This window comes from Ranitomeya imitator, chromosome 8 (genome assembly GCF_032444005.1).
Source record: "Ranitomeya imitator isolate aRanImi1 chromosome 8, aRanImi1.pri, whole genome shotgun sequence".
In the NCBI taxonomy this organism is placed as follows: Eukaryota; Metazoa; Chordata; class Amphibia; order Anura; family Dendrobatidae; genus Ranitomeya; species Ranitomeya imitator.
This window is the reverse complement of record NC_091289.1, coordinates 32,703,922-32,731,626: the sequence shown is the minus strand read 5'-3', so window position 1 is coordinate 32,731,626 and position 27,705 is coordinate 32,703,922. Positions and strand designations below refer to the sequence as shown.

Sequence of the window (27,705 nt, the reverse complement as noted above, 5' to 3'; positions counted from 1 at the left end):
CTCTGCCTTCAGTAGGGTAGAGAGAAGACGTACACCTGCACAGGAGCGTGATTGGAGGACACGGTGTGGATAACATAGGACACGTCATTCAAATGAGGCAAGCAAGATGACTTCAATGGCTGGATCAATATCAGAGACGTCCAACAGACTGGACTGTGCCATATGGGGGTATTATAAAAGATATTTTTGGGGGCTATGCAGAGGGGGTTGGAGATTCATGTACATTTACCTGGAATACTGTAAAACTGGTGTCAGGTTCCCATTAACCCAACTGAAAAAGTCAGGACAAATAAGGGTTGGACAGTCTATATTTAATCCACTGTCCATTTGCTTTCCTTAAAGATAAGTAGCCACCATAACTGGCTATAGAGTACACATGATGACTTGGCTGAGTCATACACACATGCTAGCCACCTTAGGGAGAGACCCAAGTTGGGCTAAATGTAGCGGGACGAAAGAGACCGAAAAGCCCTCTACTTAAAGGAAATACATAGTGGATGCTTTCCTGAAACGGAAAGTACTTGCAAGCAGCATAATACAAAGAATAGCAGGGTTACCCAGAATCCTTTGCAGTAGGTGGAGCTATGCAAATCATCTCTTTCCACCCCAGTCTAATCCACAGCGCTTGGAATCGCCAAGCGTGCAATGGTGCGGATTAGTTTCTAAATTTACACAGCCAACCAATTCCTACCTGTGGACATGTGTTTCGGGCTTTAGGCCCTCATTAGCACAGGGCTGGAATTGGTTGGCTGTATAAAGCCCGAAACACGTGTCCACAGGTAGGAATTGGTTGGCTGTGTAAATTTAGAAACTAATCCGCAGCATTGCACGCTTGGCGATTCCAAGCGCTGTGGATTAGACTGGGGTGGAAAGAGATGATTTGCATAGCTCCACCTACTGCAAAGGATTCTGGGTAACCCTGCTACTATTTGTATTATGCTGCTTGCAAGTAATTTTCGTTTCAGGAAAGCATCCACTATGTATTGGCTGAGTCAAATATTCAAGTTTGTGGGAAAGTTGGGGGAGGTAGCTTTTCGACCAATGAGTATGGACAGTTTTAGGGCATAATCAATAGCAATAACCAATTTATCTTCTACCTTTGTAAAATACAGAATAGTCCTGATTTTTTTTTAATTACTTGATATTTCCAAAGTAGCCCTATAATTCATCAACAGTCTCTTCTCTTTAGAAAAGTAGCTTTTTTTAAGATTCCTGTACAAAGGACAATTTCATCCATCACTTCCCTACATTGTCCTTTGCGTTTGGGCCCTGAATATCCATTAAAGTGGCATTTCGGGTCAAATATTCATGGGATTCCGGAACATCAACATTTTGGAAGTATTCTGCTAACTATAAAGGAAGGAAAATGCTGAGTACCTTCAAGGAAATAATTTAGGGAAAGACAAGCAAACAGATAATGAGCAGGACCCTCTGAGAAGAAGCTGAAAAATCTAACAGATGACTGTCAGGGAGACTAGGTTGTAAAACAGGGCCATTAAAGCACAATTTGTATGAGATTGTTCTCCTGAGTAAAGTTTACCTATAGCTCACTGCAAACAACATGAAAGGAAGGGAAGGCTTTCAACAGATGTTCAGGTCTTTTCTCTTGTCTCCACTTTGGTTTTAAGGACATTGGAAAAACATTGAGTGACATGTTTTAAAGGGGAACTGTCAACTGGTGCAGGGTTTCTCCTATATTATCTAGAAAAATATCAATTAACCAAATGGAAAAAGTCAGCTTTTCCCTGTATTATTTGTCTTTGATGAGGTGGTAAGGCAGGCACCATGCTAATGACTCCAAATGGCATGCAAAGTCTACCCTGTCGCTCTACTGCCATCCTAACCTCCATTAGCTATAATGACAAATAAGATAAATGTGGCAGGATCCAAGAGGTGATTAAGAGTCAACTTCGGTCTTCCTCGAAGGCAAATCGAAGATGGACAACTTTTAAGTTATTAGGATGCTTAAGGGGGTTGTCCAGAACTAGAAAAACATGGCTGCTTTCTTTCAGACTCGGCACTAGCCAAGACCATTGGTGGAGCGCGCTGTTGTATCGCATCTTTGTTCACTTAAAAATGGTGATTGGCAAGACCAGACACAACCCATGGTCTGGAGTAGCCCTATTTCTGAAAGAAAGCCACTATATTTTTCTAATCTTGAAAAACCCCTTAAAAGAAGCAATTACATTTTTACTTCTAAAACATGTTAGATGATAACATTGTAAGTCAGTAAGTAAAGACCCCAACTCTGAGCAAGGAACTCCCGGTACTTCGAATACTGCCGAATGCATAGTCAGTAGGTTTTACCTATTTATCATAAAAATCACAGGCATTTTCTAATCTGAAAATCTGAGTATTGGAGATTAAACAGGTTTCCCATTTTAAGAAAAGTGGTCTCCAAACATCTCCTATCATGTAAAATAAAAAAATCAGATAGAACTAATTTTCCCGATCCAGCACCAACTCTCCTTCAATCCGGTCTCTGTGTTTTTGCTGTATTGGTGATGTCATGTCGACAAGTCACGTTACCGTTGCAGATAATCAATGATCTCAACGACTCAGCTGAAGTAGATGGCATAAAACGCTGAGCTCATTGTTTGGCTGCAGTGGTGAAATGAGCTGTGGACATGATGTCACCACTGGAGTCAAAAACATTGATACTGGACCAGTGGCAGACAGCCAGGAATGGACGTGAATATTGTCTGATTTTGATATTTTACATAACATGCAATGCTTGGTGTCCACTTTTCTAAAAGTGTAAGGCCCCTTTAAAGACATCATCGGTGCTGCAATTTTTACAAGTTCTTGACATTAACTAAAAATTTTTTTTACAAATTTTGACTTTTCTTGGCACTTATCAAATTTTAAAATTGTACAGAAAAAAAGTGTGGCTGTTCGTGGCATAAGCAAGATCTACCAAATTAGTATGTTATGGAGCAAATACAGGGAGAAGACACAACCTCCATGCAGATTCTGCCATTGGTGATAGTCAAACCAAGGACATTAAAAGCAACAATGGGAACTTCTAAAAAACATATTACATTTACTGGCAGCGGTTGTCGAACGATCACTGGCTATATACAAGGTGATCGGCTGTGTGCAAGACGATGGGTAGTCGTTTACTGGCCTGTTTTGATGTTCTTTGAGGCCTCCTTGTCGCTGGTGGTTGGCTTAGATGTTTTTGTACAAAAATGAGTGTTGACGCATAACAATTTTATATATTTCAGACAGAATTATAGATGCACAGAATGCTGGTCATTATAATTGTTCTGTGCACATAGAATATCTTTGTTAGAGGCAGTACTTCACCTTTTTACACAGAACAACGCTGCCGAAAGTGAAGATTTTAATGCCAGTATGAATCACCCAAACATCCTCTAGCAAACCCTCTTTCCCAATAACTGGATCAACTTAATAGGTCTTATGCCACCTTGTGACAAATTTCTTAAATAGAATGTCATTTAATATGTTTGGCACAATTCAATCAAACCTTCCTTTTATTTAGACCAGCTTAAGGAATTCCAGTTTTCGACTACCCTAGGAACTGTGGCCATATGGGAATTCATGAGTTCAAAGATCCCCAATTGTGTCATCCACTGATGAAAATGGGAAGCATCTAAATGTATATATGGGTTATGACCAATACAAATTGTGTTAAGCTTGTATGGCTGATGCTTAGTATCAAGACTAGAGATGAGCAAATTTAATCGGGTCCCTGCTTATTCAGCAAGCTATAGCGCTTACCGAATAAGCTGCAGAGGGAACCCGAATACCTGGAGTGCTCCAGCTGATCAGCTGTTCGTCAACGCAGCTGCATGTGTCACGGCTGTGTGACAGTCACGACACATGTATGGAGAGAGAGCCTGTTTGAAGGGTCGAAGCGATCCAGGAAGCCACATTCCTTCTGCAGCTTATTCGGTAAGCGCTATAGGTTACTGAATAGGCAGAGACCCAATCAAATTCGCTTAACTCTAATCAAGACCATGTGGAACCAAATATCAACATAATAAATACAATAGATATATAAAAAAGAATAGCGGTATAGTAAGTAGCTTTTAAAATGTTTTAGCCCCTTAAAAATCTTCTTGCCTAGTGAGTTTCCTAACCCTGAAATCCCCACCAATCACTTAAACCACAGGGCAGAAACAATCTGCTAATTCTCAAGAGTGTGCACAATGGTGTAAGGTCATTTATGGGTCCATACACCGCTGTGCAAGCTTATACCCTGAAGTTTGGATAATCGGGGATGGGGAAACCAAGCCTTAGACTAAGATCTGTGGTAACATTTGGATGTGAAGAAAAATCAACGCCTTAGAAATGTGGTGCTCGAGAAGGATGTCATCAATACCATGGATGGCAAAAACATCAAACAAATCAATTTTGGAACAAATTAAGCCAGTTATAGCACTCGAAACAAAGACCATCACGACTTACCTAATTTGGACCCATTATACGAAAAGAGCAATCACTTGAGAAGAACATCAGGGTCAGAAAAAAAGTAGGAACAAGGCAAAGAGGAAGACCAGCAACCCAATGGCTTCATACTATCAAGATAACAGCAGTGAAGACCCTGGTGGACCTATCTAGGCTTGCACTAAATCGATCTGCCTATGATCGTTCATCCATCAAGTTGTCATAGCTCAAGATCGAGCAGAAGGCCGTTTAAAAAAAATCAAAAAGGGTTTTAAGGAGCCATCACAGCTACTGCAAGTTCTGAGTTGTCAAAGCAGAAGAAGCAGACACAGGAGGAACTAAACATTAAATAATACAATGTATGTGCCCAATATACCACATGGAATGATCAGGGTTCAGTACAACAAAGAATGTAATCCAAGATAACAAATTGTAGACATGGTATGTAATTTGACTGTGGTGCCAATTTTCTGTTTTTCTCACGTTATAACTTTTATTTTTACCCTTGTTTTTTGTATATTTAATACAATTTCAGGTTTTACGCTATTATGGTTCATTGGCTATATTTTTTTTCTCTTGGATTAAGTTCTGAGTTGTACAGATTTGTAATACGGTACCCAAAGAAAAGTATTGGGTCATACTATGTACATCCATATATCTCGGATGCTGTACTATAGAGAGATGTTCATCTAAAATCATTACTTCCATGCAAGAATACCTCTGTACTAGATGGATACACTATAAGGCAGCACATGGAATATTTACGACGCCACCAAAGTCTATGTGCTAATGTGCCGGCTCCATACGCTCAGTTCTACCATGTGCTTGGTTCTCTATATGTAACAAATGACATTTTGGTAGATTTAATATGTAGACTAAAAATGGTTCTTACCCAACAAAATAAAACTGGAACTTTGGTTTGCAGGAGCTGTTATGCCCAAATCCCCTCCTCGTCATCCTGGATGATTCATGTGAAGATCCACCAAGGTGTTAGCAAAGGAATGCAGAGAAGAAAGACACGTTACAAACAAACAAACAAAAAGCCATTCTGCTGCAAAAGTAAGTAACCAAACAAGGCTTCTCATACCCAACACAAACAACATTTTTTTTCTAGTTACCCCCTTTTCCCTAAGATTGATAGTGTTTGGTAACTTCAGACACGGCTTCAAAGATGTTTATGCGACAACGGGAGGATTGGACTCAAGAATCAGATAAAAAAAAATAAAACGCCTGCCCAAAAAAATTACCAAAACAGCAAACATGCACATTATCGGAAAAGTTCTCCCTTTATTGTCTATCTGCTGCAGGGTAGGGGGGGAACAGAAGATTGTTTTGTGAAAGAAAAGGGGCAGCCTTGTCGTAAAGATCTCGTTGACAAACACTTAACCTTAATTCTCCATCCCAGCTTATGTTTAATGAGCAATGCCCTGCCTTGATCCCAGCAGAGTGTTTAAGCTGGGGCCCATCTGATGGAGAATACAGATGTGCCACTTCACTTCCCCGACTAGGCAGAAAGGGTAAAATATTTAGTGTCAAAGTTTTACGTCTCTAATTACGCATAATGAAAACTCCTACTGAAGGTCTAGCAATACATCAACCACCTACAAAGAACAATGTCATCATTTGGTTACTAATTACTTAACATTTCTAGATGTAGCATAAAAAATCAGGAGCTAAACAGAACATCGAAGAATAGGGTTTTTTTTTTATTGAAAAGCAAGAAAAAAAGTGAGAAAAAAGTAAATGTTCTAATGTCCAGCTTTATGTTTTATCAACAAATCTTCAATCTACATAGAAAATTGATTAACAAAAGAGTTGCGTTACTTTGTATATAGTGCCTTGAAAAAGTATTCATAGCCCATTAACTTTTCCACTTTTTTCACACTACATCCGCAAACGTAAATGTTTTTTATTGGGATTTTACGTGATATACCAACACAAAGTAGCAAAGCATTAGTGAAGTGTAAAGGAATTGATATAAGGTTTTCTAATTATTTAAAAAAATCTAAATCTGAAAATTGTACCAAGAATTTTTATTCAGCTCCCCTTAGCCAATGCTAAGGTCTAGGTTTGCATTGTGACTGGGCCATTCACACACATGAATATGCTTTGATCTAAACCATCCATTGTAGTTTTGGCAAAATGATTAGGGTTATTCTCCTGTTAGAAGGTGAACCAACGCCCCAGTCTGAAGTGTTTTGCAGCCTCTAACATGTTTCCTCCAGGATAGCCCTGTATTTAGCTACATCCATCTTCCCATCAACTTTGACCAGCTTCCCTGTTCCTGCTGAAGAAAAGCCTCTCTACAGCATGATGCTAACACCACCATGTTTGACGGTGGGAATGTTGTTTTCAGGGTGATGTTCATTGCTCATTTTCCTCCACAAATAGCATTTTGCATTTAGCCCATAAAGTTCTACTCTGGTCTCATGTGATCAGAGTGCCTTCTTCCATTTGCTCTAGATCAAAAGGATCAATCCTTTTTTCTCCCAGAATGTCAAGAAAAAGTCTAGAGACCCCAATACACACACAAAAAAAATCAGCTGAACCTGTATACAGGCAACTTAGAGATGTCCTTTTTCAGCTAAGTTAATACCCAAATGTTCAGTAAAAAATAATTGAGCTTTTCTTATCCTTCCTGGGTCCATCGCTACCTCTCTGCTGCTACTTCCAGTCTTTGTTGATTAGCTGCAGCAGTGACATCACTGTCATTTCGGACCCTATTCACACTAAGGCGTCCAACAGACAGCGGTAATTCCACATTTGTCCACTATACGCTCAGTGGCACCAGCTAGATTTTATCCAGGTTATCCAGGGTTAATCTGACTGGTAATCTGGTTGGAGGCTGGGTCACTCCCGTGGCCTTTAAATAGTCATTCTGGACTTTGGGCGTCACCGATTATAGCTTGTGTCTTGTGCCTGGTGATCGCGGTCTGGAGTGGTGGTCTAGGAGTTGAAGTATCGTATCTGGTGGTGTATTATCCTTTGTCATATTTCTCCTTCCTATATTTGTGTTTATTTTTGCCCTGTGCACATTATAGTGTTTTCCTGAGTGTGTTTGCGGCGTGGTGCGTTTTCAGTTTTCTCTGTCTGTACTTTCTGTGTAGGTTGGTGTGTTGTCTTATCACTGGGTGGCGGGTGGTGGTTTCAGCATAGGGCTGAAACAGGAGTCAGGGTCAGGCCTGGCGGCCCAGACAAGCACACTATCAGTGTAAATTCTGGGAGAGGGACAAACAGGGTTTTCCCTAGTCTGAGGGATATCGCAGGGGCCCGGGTAATCAGCTTTAGTCTACCCAATACCCCCATGACAATCACATCAACAGCATGATGTCACCACTGCAGCCAATCAACAAAGACTGATGGGTAAGTAAAGCACAGGGGGTTTTTTTTACACTAAGCCCATGGGCTGAAGTTCATTTTAAGAGGACATCAGAGTACACTTATAGCTAAGCAGTAAGGGCTTTGCCTGAAGATGTGATCATTGACTGTTCTTAAATACAACCAGCCAAATTGTGAGTCCAGCTCTGGAGTATAATACAGACGGGAACAGTACAGGATAAGTTATGTGATTTATTTAGAAAAGTTACAAAACTTTTTATGTAGAATATTTCTATAAGAGGCATATACTCAGTCCATTGACCATATGCTTATGTGTGTCTTACAAGACGTTTAGCACTGAGGCCCATCAAGGGTCTAGTTACTGCTTTGGTTAATGTTTTTACCATAGAGCCCAGAGTGGAGATAAAACGCTTGTTAACTAGGCCTGTTAGACTGGCGTCCTAACATTGCAGACTGCCCCCCACCTTCAGACTGGAGCCATACTACAAATAACAGGGTTTTTTTTATTTGTTTTTTTTCTCCCATTTCCTACATTATATTTATTGAGCTTTTATATTTTTCTCATTGTTATCCTGAGAGAATTCGGCACCAACATCAGAAATAATAAATGTCATTTAACAGATGGTAGATAGATTTCTGGCTTATATTATATTCTAGCGATTTAAATAAAAATATATCAAACTTCAATTATCCTTATTAAAAATATTTTCCAATATCACTTCCAATAGGCCATATCTCTTTTATAAGGATTTATCCCTGTCAGTAAGGGCAGGACGAGCTTTCCCGGTGCTCACAGCATAAATCTGCGCCTTCCATTCTGCCCAAGCTTCAATTTCCACCTTATACTTAAGAACAGGGGTGTAAGAAACATGTCATCATGATCCCCAATCCTTACTGAGAGCTCTTTCAAATGTACGACCCCTGCGTAAAAGGTAAAGGGGGTTGTGTGAGATTAGAAGCAAATGTCTGTTTTTATCCCAGAAACAGCGCCACTTGCATCCATTGGTCGTGTCTGGTATTGCAGCTTAGGTCCCTCTAGTGGCGGCTGTAGGTAAATGTGTGTGGCACTTGTTTTTCTCATGCTTCAAAAAATAGTTTCCAAGTTTTTTCTGCCCATTTAGCAATAAAAAACAGAAAACCTTTTGATATAGAGATGGCATCTGTGAGCTTTCTTTCACGGACCCATTGATTTGAACTGGCAATTTTCACTTGTATGAAAATCAGACATGTCTGCTCATATTTTTTTCTTCTACATAAACACAGACACAGACCCCAGAGACTATGATGGGTACATGTTCTATCTGAAAAAAATATATAGAACACATATCTGAAAAATGGACATCTGAATGAGGTCTTAGATATAGGCCTTTGGTATCTACTATGAAAAGTCACAGTAAAGGTACCGTACATTCAGACAAACAAACGTATTTTCTGTAAATTTCAACACCTAATGCTAGCTTCCTCTGTGTAGTCCACATGGGCTATTTTTCACCTAGACGTGAAGTCCATGGGAGAGAAAATTTGCAGGACACACAAGTCTGATCTTATTTATGGGCCAGACTAGCGTTTGTGAATAGCAGACACGGCTCCTGCACTATATATACCAGGTTGCACAAGCAGCCAGTCAAATTTACCACTTGTGGTGGACATGACTGCTCTGATACATTCAATGACCCATGTGAACATAGTCCAAGGCTTCAGTTTTTAAAATATTCATGTTTTTCAAGGATAGCACACCTGCCCTTTATAAATTCCGACAAAAAGGATAGGAAGTGCTTATAAGTCTCATAAAATATAAATTTTATTGAAAATAATAAAACAATGCAAAGAGATTCAAATACATGTAGAGTATCAAAAATAGGGCCACAATTATACATGCCGAAGCTTTGATGAAACGCGCATTGGGGCTTGGTAACCACTCTATACACAACCCTATTTGTGTGCATCACTTGATGTGAGTACTGTGCTTTTTTCTCCTTTTTTGTGCATACCACTATCTTTGTAATATCTATGGATTCATGTGGATACGTATGTTCCTGCGCATCCTGGTTATCACCAGACCCACCAACCAAACACTGATGAAACTAGGATCCAGCACAGTTATGGAAATTGCTTTGTTTTTTCATGTATGTGAAGAGGGAGCAGCCGCCAGCTTGGATATGGGGCATAATCCTGGCCTCCTATCAGAGATTGGCCTGACTCCATTTTGTCTCATATCAGAATTCACCTGGTCACACATCTGCAGGGACATGAGCACTCCTGGCCCCCACCTTTTCCCTACTTGAATGAAGACTCTTTAGTATGGTAATGGACTGAGACCAGTGTAGCAGGCAGATGGCATTTCAAAGCTTGACAGAGGAAGCCACGCCAGCAGTGGGCATGGTGGTGCCTGTGGGCTCAATTAAAGCATACATGTCAGGTGGCTACAGGAGGACACGTCTAATTGTCTTCCCAGCCAGACCGTCTACAACATGAAATAATGAATTATGGATGCATTGTCCGAGGTACAGGCTCATAAAAAATATCCTCATCTCCCTGAAGAAATTGCGCATCTGACAGTGCAACTCCTGGGTCAGTGAGAGTTCCGGAACCTGAGATGTAGAGATCAGCCTCCCACAGCGATCGAATGGGTCCAGGTTTGATCCCTGTACTACTGGCAGAACAAACCACATGCGTCGGTACTGCCCGTATACTGATCCGATCATCCTGAGAGAAGTTATTCCATTTATTAGGTATTGGGAATAGATTCTGCAGGGAAGCTGAAGGGTGGGGATTGTTAGCCCACCCAGGTACAGGGGGGAGGGGCACAGAAGGATTAAGAGCTGAGAACACATGGAGAGTTAGACATAACAGAAGAAAATGATGATGAAATAAGGAACAGGGCACATGCCAGCCGGAGGGGAGCAAGAACATGCTTTTTGGGGGCTGCCCGGCAACTAGAAGTCTTGTACCTGTGGAATGCAGAACTCCCTGGCCTCCACAAGCGACCTTCAACCTGGTAAATTGACCCCCAGCTTTATACCTTTAAGCCTTGTACTATTATTGTTATATTTTACTCTGACTGTAACTCTTGGTATATTTTTACGGTATATTTCCTGTAATTACCTAGTGCGCCCTTAAGGCAATTAAACCATAAATTAATTTTGGGCTGATCCTTATATTCTGATTGCGAATCTTAGAATACCCATTGTGGGTAACAGGGCAGTCTCCCCGGTGGCCATTTGCTCTAGGTGCATTTCCCTTATTGACCTGAGAGACAAAGGGGGCACCGGAGAGCTGTGCCTGTGTAGTTATGTCACGGATTAGTGACGTGGGAGGAACCAGTTGTCTTCACATTGGTGGCAGTGAGGTGGGATCAGAGTAATAGTGTGCGTGGGACCCCTACTCCCAGACACTAAAGACTACCAGCGGTAACTTTCACTGCTGGGGTCTTAAGGTCAGCCCAGCACTAGATGGTCAGAGTGTAGATATAATAAGTGGTGTGCAAGGTCAGGATTACAGCTGTGTCAGTATCCAGAGGTTCCAAAGCTGGCGGATGGCACCAGGAGTGCGGTGAGGGCACAGGCCAGTGCTATGGTCTATGAGAAGGTGGTGGTGAATGGTACCTTTCAAGGTGAGGGGGAGCTCAGCCAGGGACTACCCACCACCTACCTGCCGCAGCCTGTCCACATCGGCGGCCCTTGTTGCAGTGGCAGTGGCATGTCTCGAGGCGGGTAACAAAGACGCCTATGTGAAACTCATGGCAGCTGCAGAGAAAGCAGTTGGGGACAGAGTGTGCAGAATGTCGTGAAGCAGCGGAGCAAGCATCGGCAGAGAGAGCAGTGGAGCACCAGCACCGACTGGCGATGACTCAACACGGGCTCCCGCTGGACGCCCCAGCACCACCAGAGTCCAAGGCTTCCAGAGTGTGGGCGGAGGACTTCCCTCTGCTTGAAAGGACCTGCCTCCAACACCATCTGGCCCCGGATCAGTTGGCAAGATACCTGACCCCTCATTTGAGGGGTAAGTCCCTGGAAGTTTTGGGGGACTTACCTGCCGGGGCAGAGCAGGACTACAACAGCATCAAGCGGGCCAAGATCCAGCACTATGACCTCACCATGGATTCGTACTGCAAGAAGTTCCGGAGCCTGCAGCGGGGCCAAAAGACACTTGGACTGACCACATGCGGGCGTTGCTGAGATCTCGGGTCTAGCACTCACCACCCGCCAGGAGGTCCAGGAACTGTTCTTGTGGAACTGCCCAGAGGACCTCCAGCAGTTCCTCCATGACCGGAAACCGAAGGGGGCTTCTGCTACAGCCGCCCTGGCAGATGAGTATGCCAATAACAGGGCGCCTGAGCTGAAGAAGCCTGCCAGCAGCACCTGGAGAAGGGGGGTAAGCCCAATCCTGCCCATTTCCCCAGCCCCCAGAGTGCAAGGGGTGTACCCCCCTGCTGCCCTCTCCAGGCCAGGTGCAGAGCCCAGACGTTGTCATCACTGCAACAAGCCGGGACACTTCAAGACTGCATGTCCCCAGCATCATAAGGCCCCATCTCTGTCCCAGAAACCATCCACTGTTTTATGTGTGGGAGTGGGTGGTGGGAGGTGTTGTGAATTCTGCTCTTGGGCTACCTCCGGTGGTTATGAGTGGTAGTGCTGCGGTAGTTGGATCGCAGCATTTATCAGGTGTATCTATTTTTTGCAATTTGGGCTGGGCTATATAGCCTTGCTTGTTCCTTTAGTCAGTGCCAGTTGTCCATTGTTTTTGGAGGATTCACATCCCTTCTGGTCTCTCCTGTTCGCTGTGCTTTTCTTCAAAGATAAGTCCTGGCTTTGTTTTTGCTGTCCACCTGCTGTGGACCTTATGGTTCTGTGCATTTTTCATGTTTTGTCTTGTCCAGCTTTGTTGTGAAGGATTTTTTGCAGCCTAGCTGTGTCTCTGGAGATGCAGATATACCCTTCATGTCTTTAGTCAGATGTGGTGTTTTGTATTTTCTGTGGTGGATATTTTCTAGTGTTTTAATACTGACCGCATAGTACTCTGTTCTATCCTTTCTTTTTAGCTAGTATGGCCTCCTATGCTAAATCCAGATTTCATGTCTGTGTATGTTATTTCCCTCTCCTCTCCCAGTCAATATTTGTGGGGGGTTGTTTATCCTTTTGGGATTTTCTCTGAGGCAAGATAGGTTTCCTGTTTCTGTCTTTAGGGGTAGTTAATTCTTAGGCTGTGTCGAGGGGTCTAGGGAGCGTTAGGTACCCCCCACGGCTAGTTCTAGTTGCGCTGTTAAGTTCAGGGTTTGCGGTCAGTACAGGTGCCACCTTCTCCAGAGTACGTCTCATGCTGCTCCAAGGCCACCAGATCATAACAGGGAGGTCCCTGGACAATTACCTACCCATCACCATCAGCAGCTCAGCGGTCATGGGACTGCGTGACACAGGTGCTGAAAGAACCCTGGTACGTCCTGAGGTGGTGTCCCCTCAAGACTTGGTACCGGGGAAAACCCTTTCCGTCTCTGGAATTGGAGGCGTGGAAGCGGCACTGCCTGTAGCAAAGGTGTTTTTGGACTGGGGCGCCGGGAGGGGAATGCGAGAGGTGGGAGTAATGCCAAATATTCCTGCCAATGTGTTACTTGGGGTGGCTAGTGTCTCAGTATGTGGCCACTGAACCACCAAGTTTGGCTCCCCAAAATGACATGATTCTACTGTGAATGCCAATGTTGATGTGTTGAATGTGCCTCCAACAGTGGAGGAGGGAGTGAAACCTGATGGTAATCCATGCACTGACACCCCACACACCCCACAGGGCTCGCAGTGAGGACAGGTGGGGAGACTGTAAGGGAGAGCTCAGAGGTGGAGGGGCTGCTATGGGCAGTGTAGGGCCCCTAAGTGGATCCAGCCTGCAACTCTCAGGTCAGTGAGAGTTCTGTAACCTGAGATGTAGAGATCAGCCTCCCACAGCGATCGAATGGGTCCAGGTTTGATCCCTGTACGAACGGCAGAACAAACAACATGCGCCGATACCGCCCGTGTACTGATCCGATCATCCTGAGAGAAGTTATTCCATTTATTAGGTATTGGGAATAGATTCTGCAGGGAAGCTGAAAGGTGGGGATTGCTAGCCCACCCAGGTATAGGGGGGAGGGACACAGAAGGATTAAGAGCTGAGGACACAACAGAAGAAGATGATAATGAAATAAGGAACAGGGCACATGCCAGCCATTGGGGAGCAAGCACATGCTTTTTGGGGGCTGTCCGGCAACTAGAAGTCTTGTACCTGTGGAATGCAGAGCTCCCCTGCCTCCACAAGCGACCTCCAACCTGGTAAATTGACCTCCAGCTTTATACCTCTAAGCCTTGTACTATTATTGTTATATTTTACTCTGACTGTAACTCTTGGAATATTTTTACTGTATATTTCTTGTAATTACCTAGTGCGCCCCTTTAGGCAAATAAATCATAAATTAATTTTGGGCTGATCCTTTTATTCTGATTGCGAATCTTAGAATACCCAGAGCGGGTAACAGGGCAGTTTCCCTGGCGGCCATTTGCTCTAGGTGCAGTTCCCTTATTGACCTGAGAGACAAAGGGGGCGACGGAGAGCTGTGCTTGTGTAGTTCCGTCACAGATTGGTGACGTGGGAGGAATTCGTTTTCCTCACAATGTACAAGTAAAAAAAAGTGAATATGTGGATGTGACCCATGCAAGGGTGATTCAGTGCCAATTTCTGCCCAACATCAAAGCCCCATTATAATAACGTGCCATTGATTAGGTTCAACTGTGCTATGGGAAAGGAGACATGTTCTGCAGTGCAAGGCGATAAATAGAATTTGAACAGAATTTGCAATGTGTAAAAATGAAACTATCCATGTAATTCAGAAATATTGTCATTCTCTCTGACCTACCGCTTTGTATGATACCGCACGGCACAGCGTAGAGTATTATGAGACGGGCGCTGCATGAAACCCAACCACTAACTACACTGTGCAGTTATTAATTATGATTGAAAGAGACAGCAACTGGAGTGTCTGCCGATCAGCCGCCAGTACCGCTGCTGTTACCGCCGCTCGCACACAACAGCTCCCTCATGTCAATGATTATTACAAAACAGATGTTCGGGAAGTATGTCAGCAGGATTCCTACTGAAATGGAATATTCTGACAGTCCAGCAGCGAGGAGGATGAAATCTCACATGTGCAAATCCCAACGCTGCCTGGTTCCGATCACCGAGACTTACAAATGGCAGAATCGCCGCAGTGCAAGACCAGTTCTGCTTCTTAGGCAAGTAATAACGGGGACTTATGTTACAAAGCAGAAAACAATATAAGACATATAGCGAAGACAGGCAATATAATAAAATATAGCTATGGCCCATACTGTACGTAACCTTTGAGCAGACTTACCAAAATTTGTGTTGGGGGAATAGGCATGAACATCCTGGGGATGTTCCTGATTTGTTTGGGAAGGGGATATGTTTTGGGCAGGTTTTATGCAAACTTGTTCCAGTTTGTATCAAGATACGCCAATTTTTTGGTCATAGCCTCTGAATATTCTGGACGGTTGACAAGTATACTGGTAGTGCACACACAACTATAATGGTGCATCCATAGGAGACGTAATCTGTGTGGATGAGATAAGATCTTTCCCACTTTATCCATAATGCTGGTACTGATTAATCTGGCCACACACATTAGATGGCTGTTAGCCAAACGATGATTTAATCGATCTTTCGGTCAATAGTCGTCTCTCCCATACACAGGAGCCATTGTTTGGCCAAGCATTCATGTGTTCTCTATGAGAAAAAGACTAAAAAACATGTTTGGCAGCAAATCATCACTGGGAAAACACTGCAATTCGCAGTTAGAAATCAGATGTGCCCTTTTGACATTTCTCCTAACCATGACTAGTGATGAGCGAGTATACTTGTTGCTCGGGTTTTCCCGAGCACGCTCGGGCGATTTCCGAGTATTTGTTAGTGTTCGGAGATTAAGTTTTCATCTCCACAGCTGAATGATTTACAGCTATTAGCCAGGCTGAATGCATGTGGGGGTTGCCTGGTTGCTAGGGAAACCCCACATGTATTCAAGCTTGCTAATAGCTGTAAATCATTCAGCTGCCGCGATGAAAACTTAATTTCCGAACACTAAAAAATACTCGGAGATCACCCGAGCGTGTTCGGGAAAACCCGATTAACGAGTATACTCACTCATCACTAGTAGGGATCAAATTTGTAGGGCTGTATGGGAATTCACTCATGTAGACGAACACGTTGGCAGTGATGAGCTGCCCATTCATATCACAAAGAATACATGTTTTTGACCATAGACAAAGGCCTTATTCTTCCATCAATATTTTTGGCGTTTGGTCATTGTTTGCAAACCAAACTCAGAAGTGGAACCAAAAGTATACCAATGGTTTCAGAATAAGGCTTCTTTTACACATATTGTTGTTTTGTGGCCCGTTTTTGCGGCCCCAATAGATTTCTATGGGGTCGCAAAAACGGGTCCCAATGATTTCATGGTGCACCGTGTGCCGTATGGCCATGAGCCTGCCAGATCTTTTTCATGGCCTATGGACATGGCCCCCAATGGGGGCCGCAAAAACAACAGAAGCTTGTTTTTGCGCTGCACCGTGACTTCTGGTTTTGCAGAACGCCGTTTTCTTTTCCAATACTATTTCCATAGTATTGGAAACCCGAAAAATGGCGATCCGCAAGTTTTTTGCGGTCCGTTATTGTGGCAGACCGTGAAAATTACGGCGATATGGCCCACAAAAAAGAACCGCAATAACGGGCCTCAAAAAACCCGGTAAGTGTAAAAGAAGCCTAATGCGCATACTTGTAGAAACTGCATACATACAAATCCAAATTTAGTCTGGTTGCCAACGATGTCATATAGTGTATTTGCAAAAACTTTCATCACCATACCCTACAGGCAGGACATAAGACTACCATGGTGGCATTTTTTGAATCAGAGCCTGGAACTGAATTTCTTTTGTTGCTTGCCATACTGTCAAAACAAGATAGCGCCAGAGGGCTTTTATTAGGTGCACCTTAAGGGGATAAACTACAATACCAGACACAGTTCATGGACAAGAGTGGTGCTGTTTTTGAGAAAACAAAAACAGCCCCAACAATTTTTACACAGGTCCATAGTTATCAGTATTATTCTGCATGCCCAAAGTAATGTGTGTTAAGTTTTGTATATCAGTCAATGGTAAAACACCAAAGTGATGAGTTTGGCCAATAATATTTTGCTAAGAGTATGCAATACTCCCTGTTATGTTTGCTAATGACAGGTGTTATGAAGGCAATCCAGAAACACAGTGTGCTTAGCGATCAGAGCGCACACAGTGATCTGACAAATACCCAAAAATACAAGAACGAGCTCTGAGACGTGGAAACTCTGTAGACTGCACACCTGATCCTATCCTAAACACAACTAAAAGCGGCTGTGGATTGCGCCTAACAACTACCTAGGCAACTCGGCACAGCCTAAGAAACTAGCTAGCCTGAAGATAGAAAAATAGGCCTGACTTGCCCCAGAGAAATTCCCCAAAGGAAAAGGCAGCCCCCCACATATAATGACTGTGAGTAAGATGAAAAGACAAAACGTAGGGATGAAATGGATTCAGCAAAGTGGGGCCCGATATTCTAGGACAGAGCGAGGACAGTAAAGCGAACTTTGCAGTCTACAAAAAACCCTAAAGCAAAACCACGCAAAGGGGGCAAAAAAAAACCACCGTGCCGAACTAACGGCACGGCGGTACACCCTTTGCGTCTCAGGGCTTCCAGCAAAACAAAAGACAAGCTGGACAGAAAAAAAAGCAACAAAAAAACAAAAAGCACTTAGCTATACAGAGCAGCAGGTCACAGGAACAATCAGGAGAAGCTCAGATCCAACACTGAAACATTGACAAGGAGCAAGGATAGCAGCATCAGGCGGAGTTAAGTAATGAAGCAGTCAACGAGCCCACCAGAACACCTGAGGGAGGAAGCTCAGAAGCTGCAGTACCACCCGTGACCACAGGAGTGAATTCAGCCACAGAACTCACAACAGTACCCCCCCTTGAGGAGGGGTCACCGAACCCTCACCAGAGCCCCCAGGCCGACCAGGATGAGCCGCATGAAAGGCACGAACAAGATCGGAAGCATGAACATCAGAGGCAAAAACCCAGGAATTATCTTCCTGAGCATAACCCTTCCATTTAACCAGATACTGGAGTTTCCGTCTAGAAACACGAGAATCCAAAATCTTCTCCATAATATACTCCAATTCCCCCTCCACCAAAACCGGGGCAGGAGGCTCAACAGATGGAACCATAGGTGCCACGTATCTCCGCAACAACGACCTATGGAATACATTATGTATGGAAAAGGAGTCTGGGAGGGTCAAACGAAAAGACACAGGATTGAGAACCTCAGAAATCCTATACGGACCAATAAAACGAGGTTTAAATTTAGGAGAGGAAACCTTCATAGGAATATGACGAGAAGATAACCAAACCAGATCCCCAACACGAAGTCGGGGACCCACACGGCGTCTGCGATTAGCGAAAAGTTGAGCTTTCTCCTGGGACAAGATCAAATTGTCCACTACCTGAGTCCAGATCTGCTGCAACCTATCCACCACAGAATCCACACCAGGACAGTCCGAAGACTCAACCTGTCCTGAAGAGAAACGAGGATGGAACCCAGAATTGCAAAAAAATGGAGAAACCAAGGTAGCCGAGCTGGCCCGATTATTAAGGGCGAACTCCGCCAACGGCAAAAATGACACCTAATCATCCTGGTCTGCAGAAACAAAACATCTCAGATATGTTTCCAAGGTCTGATTGGTTCGTTCGGTCTGGCCATTAGTCTGAGGATGGAAAGCCGAGGAAAAGGATAGGTCAATGCCCATCCTACCACAAAAGGCTCGCCAAAACCTTGAAACAAACTGGGAACCTCTGTCAGAAACAATATTCTCAGGAATGCCATGCAACCGAACCACATGCTGAAAGAACAAAGGTACCAAATCAGAGGAGGAAGGCAATTTAGCCAAGGGCACCAGATGGACCATTTTAGAAAAGCGATCACAGACCACCCAAATGACTGACATCTTTTGAGAAACGGGAAGGTCAGAAATGAAATCCATCGAAATATGTGTCCAAGGCCTCTTTGGGACCGGCAAGGGCAAAAGCAACCCACTGGCACGAGAACAGCAGGGCTTAGCCCTAGCACAAATCCCACAGGACTGCACAAAAGTACGTACATCCCGTGACAGAGATGGCCACCAGAAGGATCTAGCCACTAACTCTCTGGTACCAAAGATTCCAGGATGACCAGCCAACACCGAACAATGAAGTTCAGAGATAAGTTTATTAGTCCACCTATCAGGGACGAACAGTTTCTCTGCTGGACAACGATCAGGTTTATTCGCCTGAAATTTTTGCAGCACCCGCCGCAAATCAGGGGAGATGGCAGACACAATGACTCCTTCCTTGAGGATACCCGCTGGCTCAGATAAACCCGGAGAGTCGGGCACAAAACTCCTAGACAGAGCATCCGCCTTCACATTTTTAGAGCCCGGAAGGTACGAAATCACAAAGTCGAAGCGGGCAAAAAATAACGACCAACGGGCCTGTCTAGGATTCAAGCGCTTGGCAGACTCGAGATAAGTCAAGTTCTTATGATCAGTCAATACCACCACGCGATGCTTAGCTCCTTCAAGCCAATGACGCCACTCCTCGAATGCCCACTTCATGGCCAGCAACTCTCGATTGCCCACATCATAATTACGCTCAGCGGGCGAAAACTTCCTGGAAAAGAAAGCACATGGTTTCATCACTGAGCAATCAGAACCTCTCTGTGACAAAACCGCCCCTGCTCCAATCTCAGAAGCATCAACCTCGACCTGGAACGGAAGAGAAACATCTGGCTGACACAACACAGGGGCAGAACAAAAACGACGCTTCAACTCCTGAAAAGCTTCCACAGCAGCAGAAGACCAATTAACCAAATCAGCACCCTTCTTGGTCAAATCGGTCAATGGTTTGGCAATGCTAGAAAAATTACAGATGAAGCGACGATAAAAATTAGCAAAGCCCAGGAACTTTTGCAGACTTTTCAGAGATGTCGGCTGAATCCAATCCTGGATGGCTTGGACCTTAACTGGATCCATCTCGATAGTAGAAGGGGTAAAGATGAACCCCAAAAATGAAACTTTCTGCACACCGAAGAGACACTTTGATCCCTTCACAAACAAAGAGTTAGCACGCAGGACCTGAAAAACCATTCTGACCTGCTTCACATGAGACTCCCAATCATCTGAGAAGATCAAAATGTCATCCAAGTAAACAATCAGGAATTTATCCAGATACTCACGGAAGATGTCATGCATAAAAGACTGAAACACAGATGGAGCATTGGCAAGTCCGAACGGCATCACTAGATACTCAAAATGACCCTCGGGCGTATTGAATGCAGTTTTCCATTCATCTCCTTGCCTGATTCTCACCAGATTATACGCACCACGAAGATCTATCTTAGTGAACCAACTAGCCCCCTTAATCCGAGCAAACAAGTCAGATAACAATGGCAAGGGATACTGAAATTTAACAGTGATCTTATTAAGAAGGCGGTAATCAATACACGGTCTCAGCGAACCATCCTTCTTGGCTACAAAGAAGAACCCTGCTCCCAGTGGTGATGACGATGGGCGAATATGTCCCTTCTCCAGGGATTCCTTCACATAACTGCGCATAGCAGCGTGTTCGGGCACGGATAAATTAAATAATCGACCTTTAGGGAATTTACTACCAGGAATCAAATTGATAGCACAATCACAATCCCTATGCGGAGGTAGAGCATCGGACTTGGGCTCTTCAAATACATCCTGATAATCAGACAAGAACTCTGGGACCTCAGAAGGGGTGGATGACGAAATCGACAAAAATGGAACATCACCATGTACCCCCTGACAACCCCAGCTGGATACCGACATGGAATTCCAATCCAATACTGGATTATGGGTTTGTAGCCATGGCAACCCCAACACGACCACATCATGCAGATTATGCAACACCAGAAAGCGAATAACTTCCTGATGTGCAGGAGCCATGCACATGGTCAGCTGGGCCCAGTATTGAGGTTTATTCTTGGCCAAAGGTGTAGCATCAATTCCTCTCAATGGAATAGGACACCGCAAAGGCTCCAAGAAAAACCCACAACGTTTAGCATAATCCAAATCCATCAGATTCAGGGCAGCGCCCGAATCCACAAACGCCATGACAGAAAACGACGACAAAGAGCATATCAAGGTAATGGACAGAAGGAATTTGGACTGTACAGTACCAATGACGGCAGACCTAGCGGACCGCTTAGTGCGCTTAGGACAATCAGAAATAGCATGAGTGGAATCACCACAGTAGAAACACAGACCATTCAGACGTCTGTATTCCTGCCGTTCAACTCTAGTCATAGTCCTATCGCACTGCATAGGCTCAGGTTTAACCTCAGGCAGTACCGCCAAATGGTGCACAGATTTACGCTCGCGCAAGCGTCGACCGATCTGAATGGCCAAAGACAAAGACTCATTCAAACCAGCAGGCATAGGAAATCCCACCATGACATCCTTAAGAGCCTCAGAGAGACCCTTTCTGAACAAAGCTGCCAGCGCAGATTCATTCCACTGAGTGAGTACTGACCATTTCCTAAATTTCTGACAATATACTTCTATATCATCCTGACCCTGGCACAAAGCCAGCAAATTTTTCTCAGCCTGATCCACTGAATTAGGCTCATCGTACAGCAATCCGAGCGCCAGGAAAAACGCATTGACATTACTCAATGCAGGGTCTCCTGGCGCAAGAGAAAATGCCCAGTCTTGAGGGTCGCCGCGCAAAAAAGAAATAATAATCAAAACCTGTTGAATAGGATTACCAGAAGAATGATGTTTCAAGGCCAGAAATAGCTTACAATTATTTTTGAAACTTAGAAACTTAGTTCTATCTCCAAAAAATAAATCAGGAATAGGAATTCTTGGTTCTAACATAGATTTCTGATCAATAGTATCTTGAATTTTTTGTACATTTATAACGAGATTATCCATTGAAGAGCACAGACCCTGAATATCCATGTCCACACCTGTGTCCAGAATCACCCAAATGTCTAGGGGAAAAAAAAAAAGTGAACACAGAGCTGAGAAAAAAAAAAAAAATGATGTCAGAACTTTTTCTTTCCCTCTATTGAGAATCATTAGTGTTGGCTCCTTGTACTGTTATGTTTGCTAATGACAGGTGTTATGAAGGCAATCCAGAAACAGTGTGCTTAGCGATCAGAGCGCACACAGTGATCTGACAAATACCCAAAAATACAAGAACGAGCTCTGAGACGTGGAAACTCTGTAGACTGCACACCTGATCCTATCCTAAACACAACTAAAAGCGGCTGTGGATTGCGCCTAACAACTACCTAGGCAACTCGGCACAGCCTAAGAAACTAGCTAGCCTGAAGATAGAAAAATAGGCCTGACTTGCCCCAGAGAAATTCCCCAAAGGAAAAGGCAGCCCCCCACATATAATGACTGTAAGTAAGATGAAAAGACAAAACGTAGGGATGAAATAGATTCAGCAAAGTGGGGCCCGATATTCTAGGACAGAGCGAGGACAGTAAAGCGAACTTTGCAGTCTACAAAAAACCCTAAAGCAAAACCACGCAAAGGGGGCAAAAAAAACCCACCGTGCCGAACTAACGGCACGGCGGTACACCCTTTGCGTCTCAGGGCTTCCAGCAAAACAAAAGACAAGCTGGACAGAAAAAAAAGCAACAAAAAAACAAAAAGCACTTAGCTATACAGAGCAACAGGTCACAGGAACAATCAGGAGAAGCTCAGATCCAACACTGAAACATTGACAAGGAGCAAGGATAGCAGCATCAGGCGGAGTTAAGTAATGAAGCAGTCAACGAGCCCACCAGAACACCTGAGGGAGGAAGCTCAGAAGCTGCAGTACCACCCGTGACCACAGGAGTGAATTCAGCCACAGAACTCACAACAACTCCCATCTAATAAAAATATGAGCCTCCTAATTACTGGTGAAAACCAGCACAGCTGCTCATAAAAAACATATCTATTCATGGACGACGTTCACATCAGGTTTAGAAATAGTTCCATAAGGCCACAGGGAGTGAGACTAAAATATTGGACATCGTGAATTTATATAATATCGCTTAGAACAACATCCCATTCCTCAAACTCTTTCCGAGCCAATATATATTTCTTTTTTACAAAATGCTAATCCAGTTTTTGCTTGACTAAGTCCTGTGGCCTGTTCCACAGTGGGTGTCTTCTGGAGGAAAAGAAGGTTCAAAAGGTTAAAATAAATGTAACACGTTCTCACTGCTCAAATATCCCACAAGTGAGACCTTTAAAATAACAAGAAAAAAAAAACATTTCTTGATAATCAGCGGATGATACTTCTCCGATTCTCGTTCCAAATTCTGCTTTGCATTTTATTTTGGATCGTTCCTCTGCCCACCCTTATTCATCCGATATTTACTAAGCTCGCTAGATAATGAGACAAGAACGGGATCGAGGGCCAAGACATGAGAATATCAGTAAATCAACTCGGAGAGAAAAAGAAAAATGGATTTGAAACATATGTTTATTTAGAATTGTGCTGATTTTAGTAGTCAAGGACAGAACAATTGGACTTCCACATAGGTGCCGCCGGCCAAAGTGCTCAATCAATCAAGAATGGTTATCCGGGAATCATGATAAGCTGTGCAGAAGAGGTGGCATTTGCATTTTTGGGTGCATTTTTACTATGGTCTTGAGTATTAAGATAACCAAACTCATCAGATAAGGTTATTATTTCTCCTCACTCCACCATAAACATGCAGGCACGCTTGGCCGAGTATGTAAGTTTTTCCAAGGGGGGAAGAGGCGTATAAGCTTCTGCCAGATCCCTCTTCCATGTGAAGAGAGGATTGGGAATGTTGCATGTCATCCTTGAATGCCCTAACGGATGGCACTGTTGAGGTCAGTTTACACTGGACAAATTTACAGTGATGAATTATTGCCGATTGGTAAATATTAAATCAATCAGCGGTCGTTTAGTAGCATATTTACACAAGTAGACCACTTTTCAGATGTACCCTGAAGCATGAGTAATTGGCTGCCATTTTTCTTGACAGTACAGACTCCCTTTACACAGGACAATGTGCTGCCGAGAATGATATCATTTGGAAAATACAGAAGATCATTTTATGAGTGTTTTGCCCATTTGTCTGGTGATTAACAACATTTACTAGGAAGGGTCATTCCACGATAATCTTGTGGTATAAAAGACCTTATAACCCAGCCGAGTTTTATCTAATGTGTAAGATCAGCTTTAAAGCTGACATGCAGGGTTGGCGTTAGGGGCAGGCAGACGAGACATCTGCCTAGAGTCCTCACTACCCCAAGGCCCACAGACAGTGATGTCACCACACTGCTGCTATGAGGCCCGCGAGTCGAGGGGGGGCTGGCGCAAGCACTGGCTCCACCCCCGCATAGCACATTCAACTGTATCGGCATCATAGATGGACTATGGGGTGTACATTCTTCCTCAGCCGATATAAAGAGGTCGGGAAACAGGCGCCAAACGACTTCAATATTGTCGATCACACTAGTCTAAAGACCTGAAATCAGCACAATAAATACAAAATACAATCTAAATGTTTCTGTGTGATGGTGCAATATGTGAGCAATCGTGGCCCCACTTTAAACTTTTGCCCAGGGCCCCACTTTGTCTAAAACCAGCCCTGCTGACATTAGTTGAAAGTCTGATAAATCTGAAGATTCCGGCAGGACTGGTCAGCTATTTGATGAGTGCCGAGACCTACTGGCAAGATTTGGTGCATGGGATCGGGAGTACTGCCTCTTATCTCTCGGCATCTCCAGCTCATCTTTTGATTAGCTGGACTGGCATAATGTCACATGTGTGTCACGTCACAGTTGGAGTTTTAACTACTGATCTTTTTGTTTTCATGGGAGATAAGCACTGCTAGAGATGTTGGACAGCAGCTTTGTCTTCACTCCTCCTTCAGAACACAGAACTGCTCAGTCAAGCTGAGTCCTCATGTGTATGGGGGAATTGGGAGACAAAGTCATCTGCCAAACAAGCATTAAGCCAATAGCTATCTCAAGTGTATGGACAGCTTAGGCTCTCTGTAAGCAAAGAGCCTCACACAATCCTTACGGCACGGTGGCAGCTCCATACGACTTGGATGATCATGCATGGTTTTTCAACAGTGAGACGTGTATACCTGCTGCCAGATCCCTCTGACAGTCTTATCTCCACCTTTTTTCAACCCAAACAGGTTTAGAAATTTAAAGTGTTTTTTTTTTGTTTGTTTTTGTTTTTAAATTGGGGAAAGAGTAAGGAATGATTACAAATTCCAAAATAAGCATCACATACCCTTGAATTCCCCTTTGTACTAGCATCAGATCCACCAGGAACTGTTAAGAAGCCGAGACCCTCAACTTAGACTTATTCCACTTGTTCCCTGTGTATTTGTGCTTTTCCATTTTTTTCTCTTTTGTTGCATTTTTTTAAATTTTTCACTATTACTTCACTATTTTACACCAGTTGTGTAATCTGATAATCTGTATATATTATGCATAGACCAAGATAATTATAGGTGTTGTCTTACAGGTTTTTTTTAATCATTTTTGAACAGACCCTGCGGTAAGTTACAATCTATGGGCAAATCCAGTAGCAAGTGTTTAAAAAAGGTTGTCAAACTCTTGTAGATGTGGCCTAATGGACATCACAGAGTGATGAACAATTATGTGACACAAGGAAATGTGAGTCTTCTCGTGGCTTTTCCTGACGATAACTGCTGGTTGGACCAGCAGCCATCAGTTTTATCATGAGACAACTTTTTTTGGTTTATTGGAGCACCCATAAGTGGGAAATGACACATTTCACAGTGCCCCTTTTTATTTATATGTAGGACCCATGGATAATGATCCCTTTTTTAAATCAGACAACTCCTTTTAATGAAAAATAAAATATATTCTATACTTTAGTTTTCTTCCCTGCTTTGGACAACGCACATAATTTCTGGAGTGTTTTATGCTCTGCATTATACCCACGCCGGCGTTTCCCTTCTGAGCTTGTGTGTTGACAGGACTGGATTATCTGAATTTACAAATGAAACAGAAAAGACATACAAAGTATTTTTCTCTAAACCATTCTAATTTAATTTTCCTTTTGCTGGCTCAGGATATATCTTCGATGTAACCGAGCAGCCGATCCTTGACCTATCTCAACAACTACTCAGCAACAGCAGTATACCGATTCATTTAAAGGGCCCTTCATCAACAAAAACTAAAGAGGCAACAAAAAGTATAGGATGCCTAATTAAATAGATTTACATGCAATGGATTCCATAGCTGTAAAATCTATAGTCGGAAAGCAACCATACCTGTGTAAAATATGCTGAAGATGCGCGGTGGATACTGTGTCCCACGTGGACATATACACGCGCCATCCCGGAATTTTAAGATGGTCCATCTATGCCGATAAGCTGGATTACAATTATACTACTATTTCAGTGGATGCTGTCATTACCGCGCTACCTTCTAAAAATGTCCACAAAGATAGAAATATTTCTTACCATAGTCTGTAACTGAAGAAGGTCAGAACGACTGAAACATTTTGCTGTACTACAATTCTGCACCGAGTTAAAAGTTCTTCTTCACATCATTGAGTTGAGTGCGGGGTTTTCATTTTACTATCACATGGTGTGGGAACCTACCTTGGCACGTCCCAACAGTAGTGCTCACGGTGTTTGTTTTCACTTAAAATGAAGAAAACACCTCTTTGGCTGATGCATTTCTGACCTTACGAACGGTACTTATAGTCAATAGCTGTAGACTATGGGTAAAGGAAGTGGTTGATATCTAAACCATGTGCCGATGACCACAATGACCCCTTAGAGCACAGGTTGAGGTTTTATGGAAGCTTTCTGAGATATTCACATTCCCAACTTACTCCAAACAATCATTATTCTGATGGCCAATGTCCATCGTAAATCTTCTTCATCTTTCATCAAATCCTAAATCATCTACTTTGACATTTGAACCCTTCTGTCAGTGGTACTAAACTGAGGTTGCACCATTAAGGGACTAGGAGTGATGTACTTAGCCAACTATCGCAGACAATGAATGGAGAGGCACCACACATGCTCAACCGTGCTGCTGTATTCTTTGTTGGAGGAAGAGTGATTGGTGGTGCAACAGCTGTGAGACCTACCTTCTCTTTGATTCTTAACATATGTCAAGAGCTCAGTCATGCCCTCCCTTCTTCCTATCCCCTTTCCCATGGCTGGTTACAAGATAACTGGTTGCAGCTGGAGCCTCCCCCCTTTTGCCTCTTTATAGTAGGACAATAAGACTATTAAACCCTGCCCATTAGCTAAGCTCGAACAATCAGTTCTTCATTAACTTAAAATTAAGCAACTCAACAGCAATTAAACCAACTGCTCTCTGCAGAATTTATACAAGATTTTTTGATTTCAGACTGTGTGGAAAATTCTGTAGACCTACATTGAGGGCAAGATATTTTTTATTTTATAATTTCTTTCTAAAGTTATTATTATGGTACAGTTGTAAAGATGTAAAATGCTTGTCTACTCTTACAGGATGAAACAGAATATTGAGGAGCCATCTAAAATGCTCTGAGGGTAGCACAGTGGTTAGAACTGTAGCTTTGCAGCACTGGGGTCTGACTCCTGGGTTTAAATCCCACCAGGGACAACTTCTGCAAGGAGTTTGTATGTTCTCCCCATGTTTGTGTGCGTTGTCTCCGGTTTACTCACACCTACAAAGACATCCTGATAGGGAATTTAGAATGTGAGCCCCAATATCGACAGTGATAATTTATGTAAAGCGCTGTCAAATATGATGTCACTATATAAGCAAAACATAATAAATAACCCTTCCACTTATTC

At 43.3% G+C, this 27,705-nt stretch overlaps 1 protein-coding gene and 1 long non-coding RNA gene across 3 annotated transcripts in view; one reads left to right on the top strand and one right to left on the bottom strand.

The window, feature by feature from the left end:
• ERC2 (ELKS/RAB6-interacting/CAST family member 2) overlaps positions 1-27,705 on the bottom strand; it is a 1,140,662-nt gene that overhangs the window by 266,125 nt on the left and 846,832 nt on the right. For both annotated transcript variants that reach the window (XM_069736696.1, XM_069736695.1), the window contains one exon: positions 5,306-5,371. In XM_069736696.1, the coding sequence (XP_069592797.1) occupies positions 5,345-5,371 (27 nt within the window). In that variant the 3' untranslated portion in view covers positions 5,306-5,344. The remainder of the gene's footprint in view (positions 1-5,305; positions 5,372-27,705) is intronic.
• Positions 1-27,705, top strand: part of LOC138647595 (uncharacterized) — a 358,128-nt gene that overhangs the window by 300,879 nt on the left and 29,544 nt on the right. The window contains exon 3 of the long non-coding RNA XR_011315006.1: positions 5,339-5,472. This is a non-coding gene — a long non-coding RNA (uncharacterized lncRNA). The remainder of the gene's footprint in view (positions 1-5,338; positions 5,473-27,705) is intronic.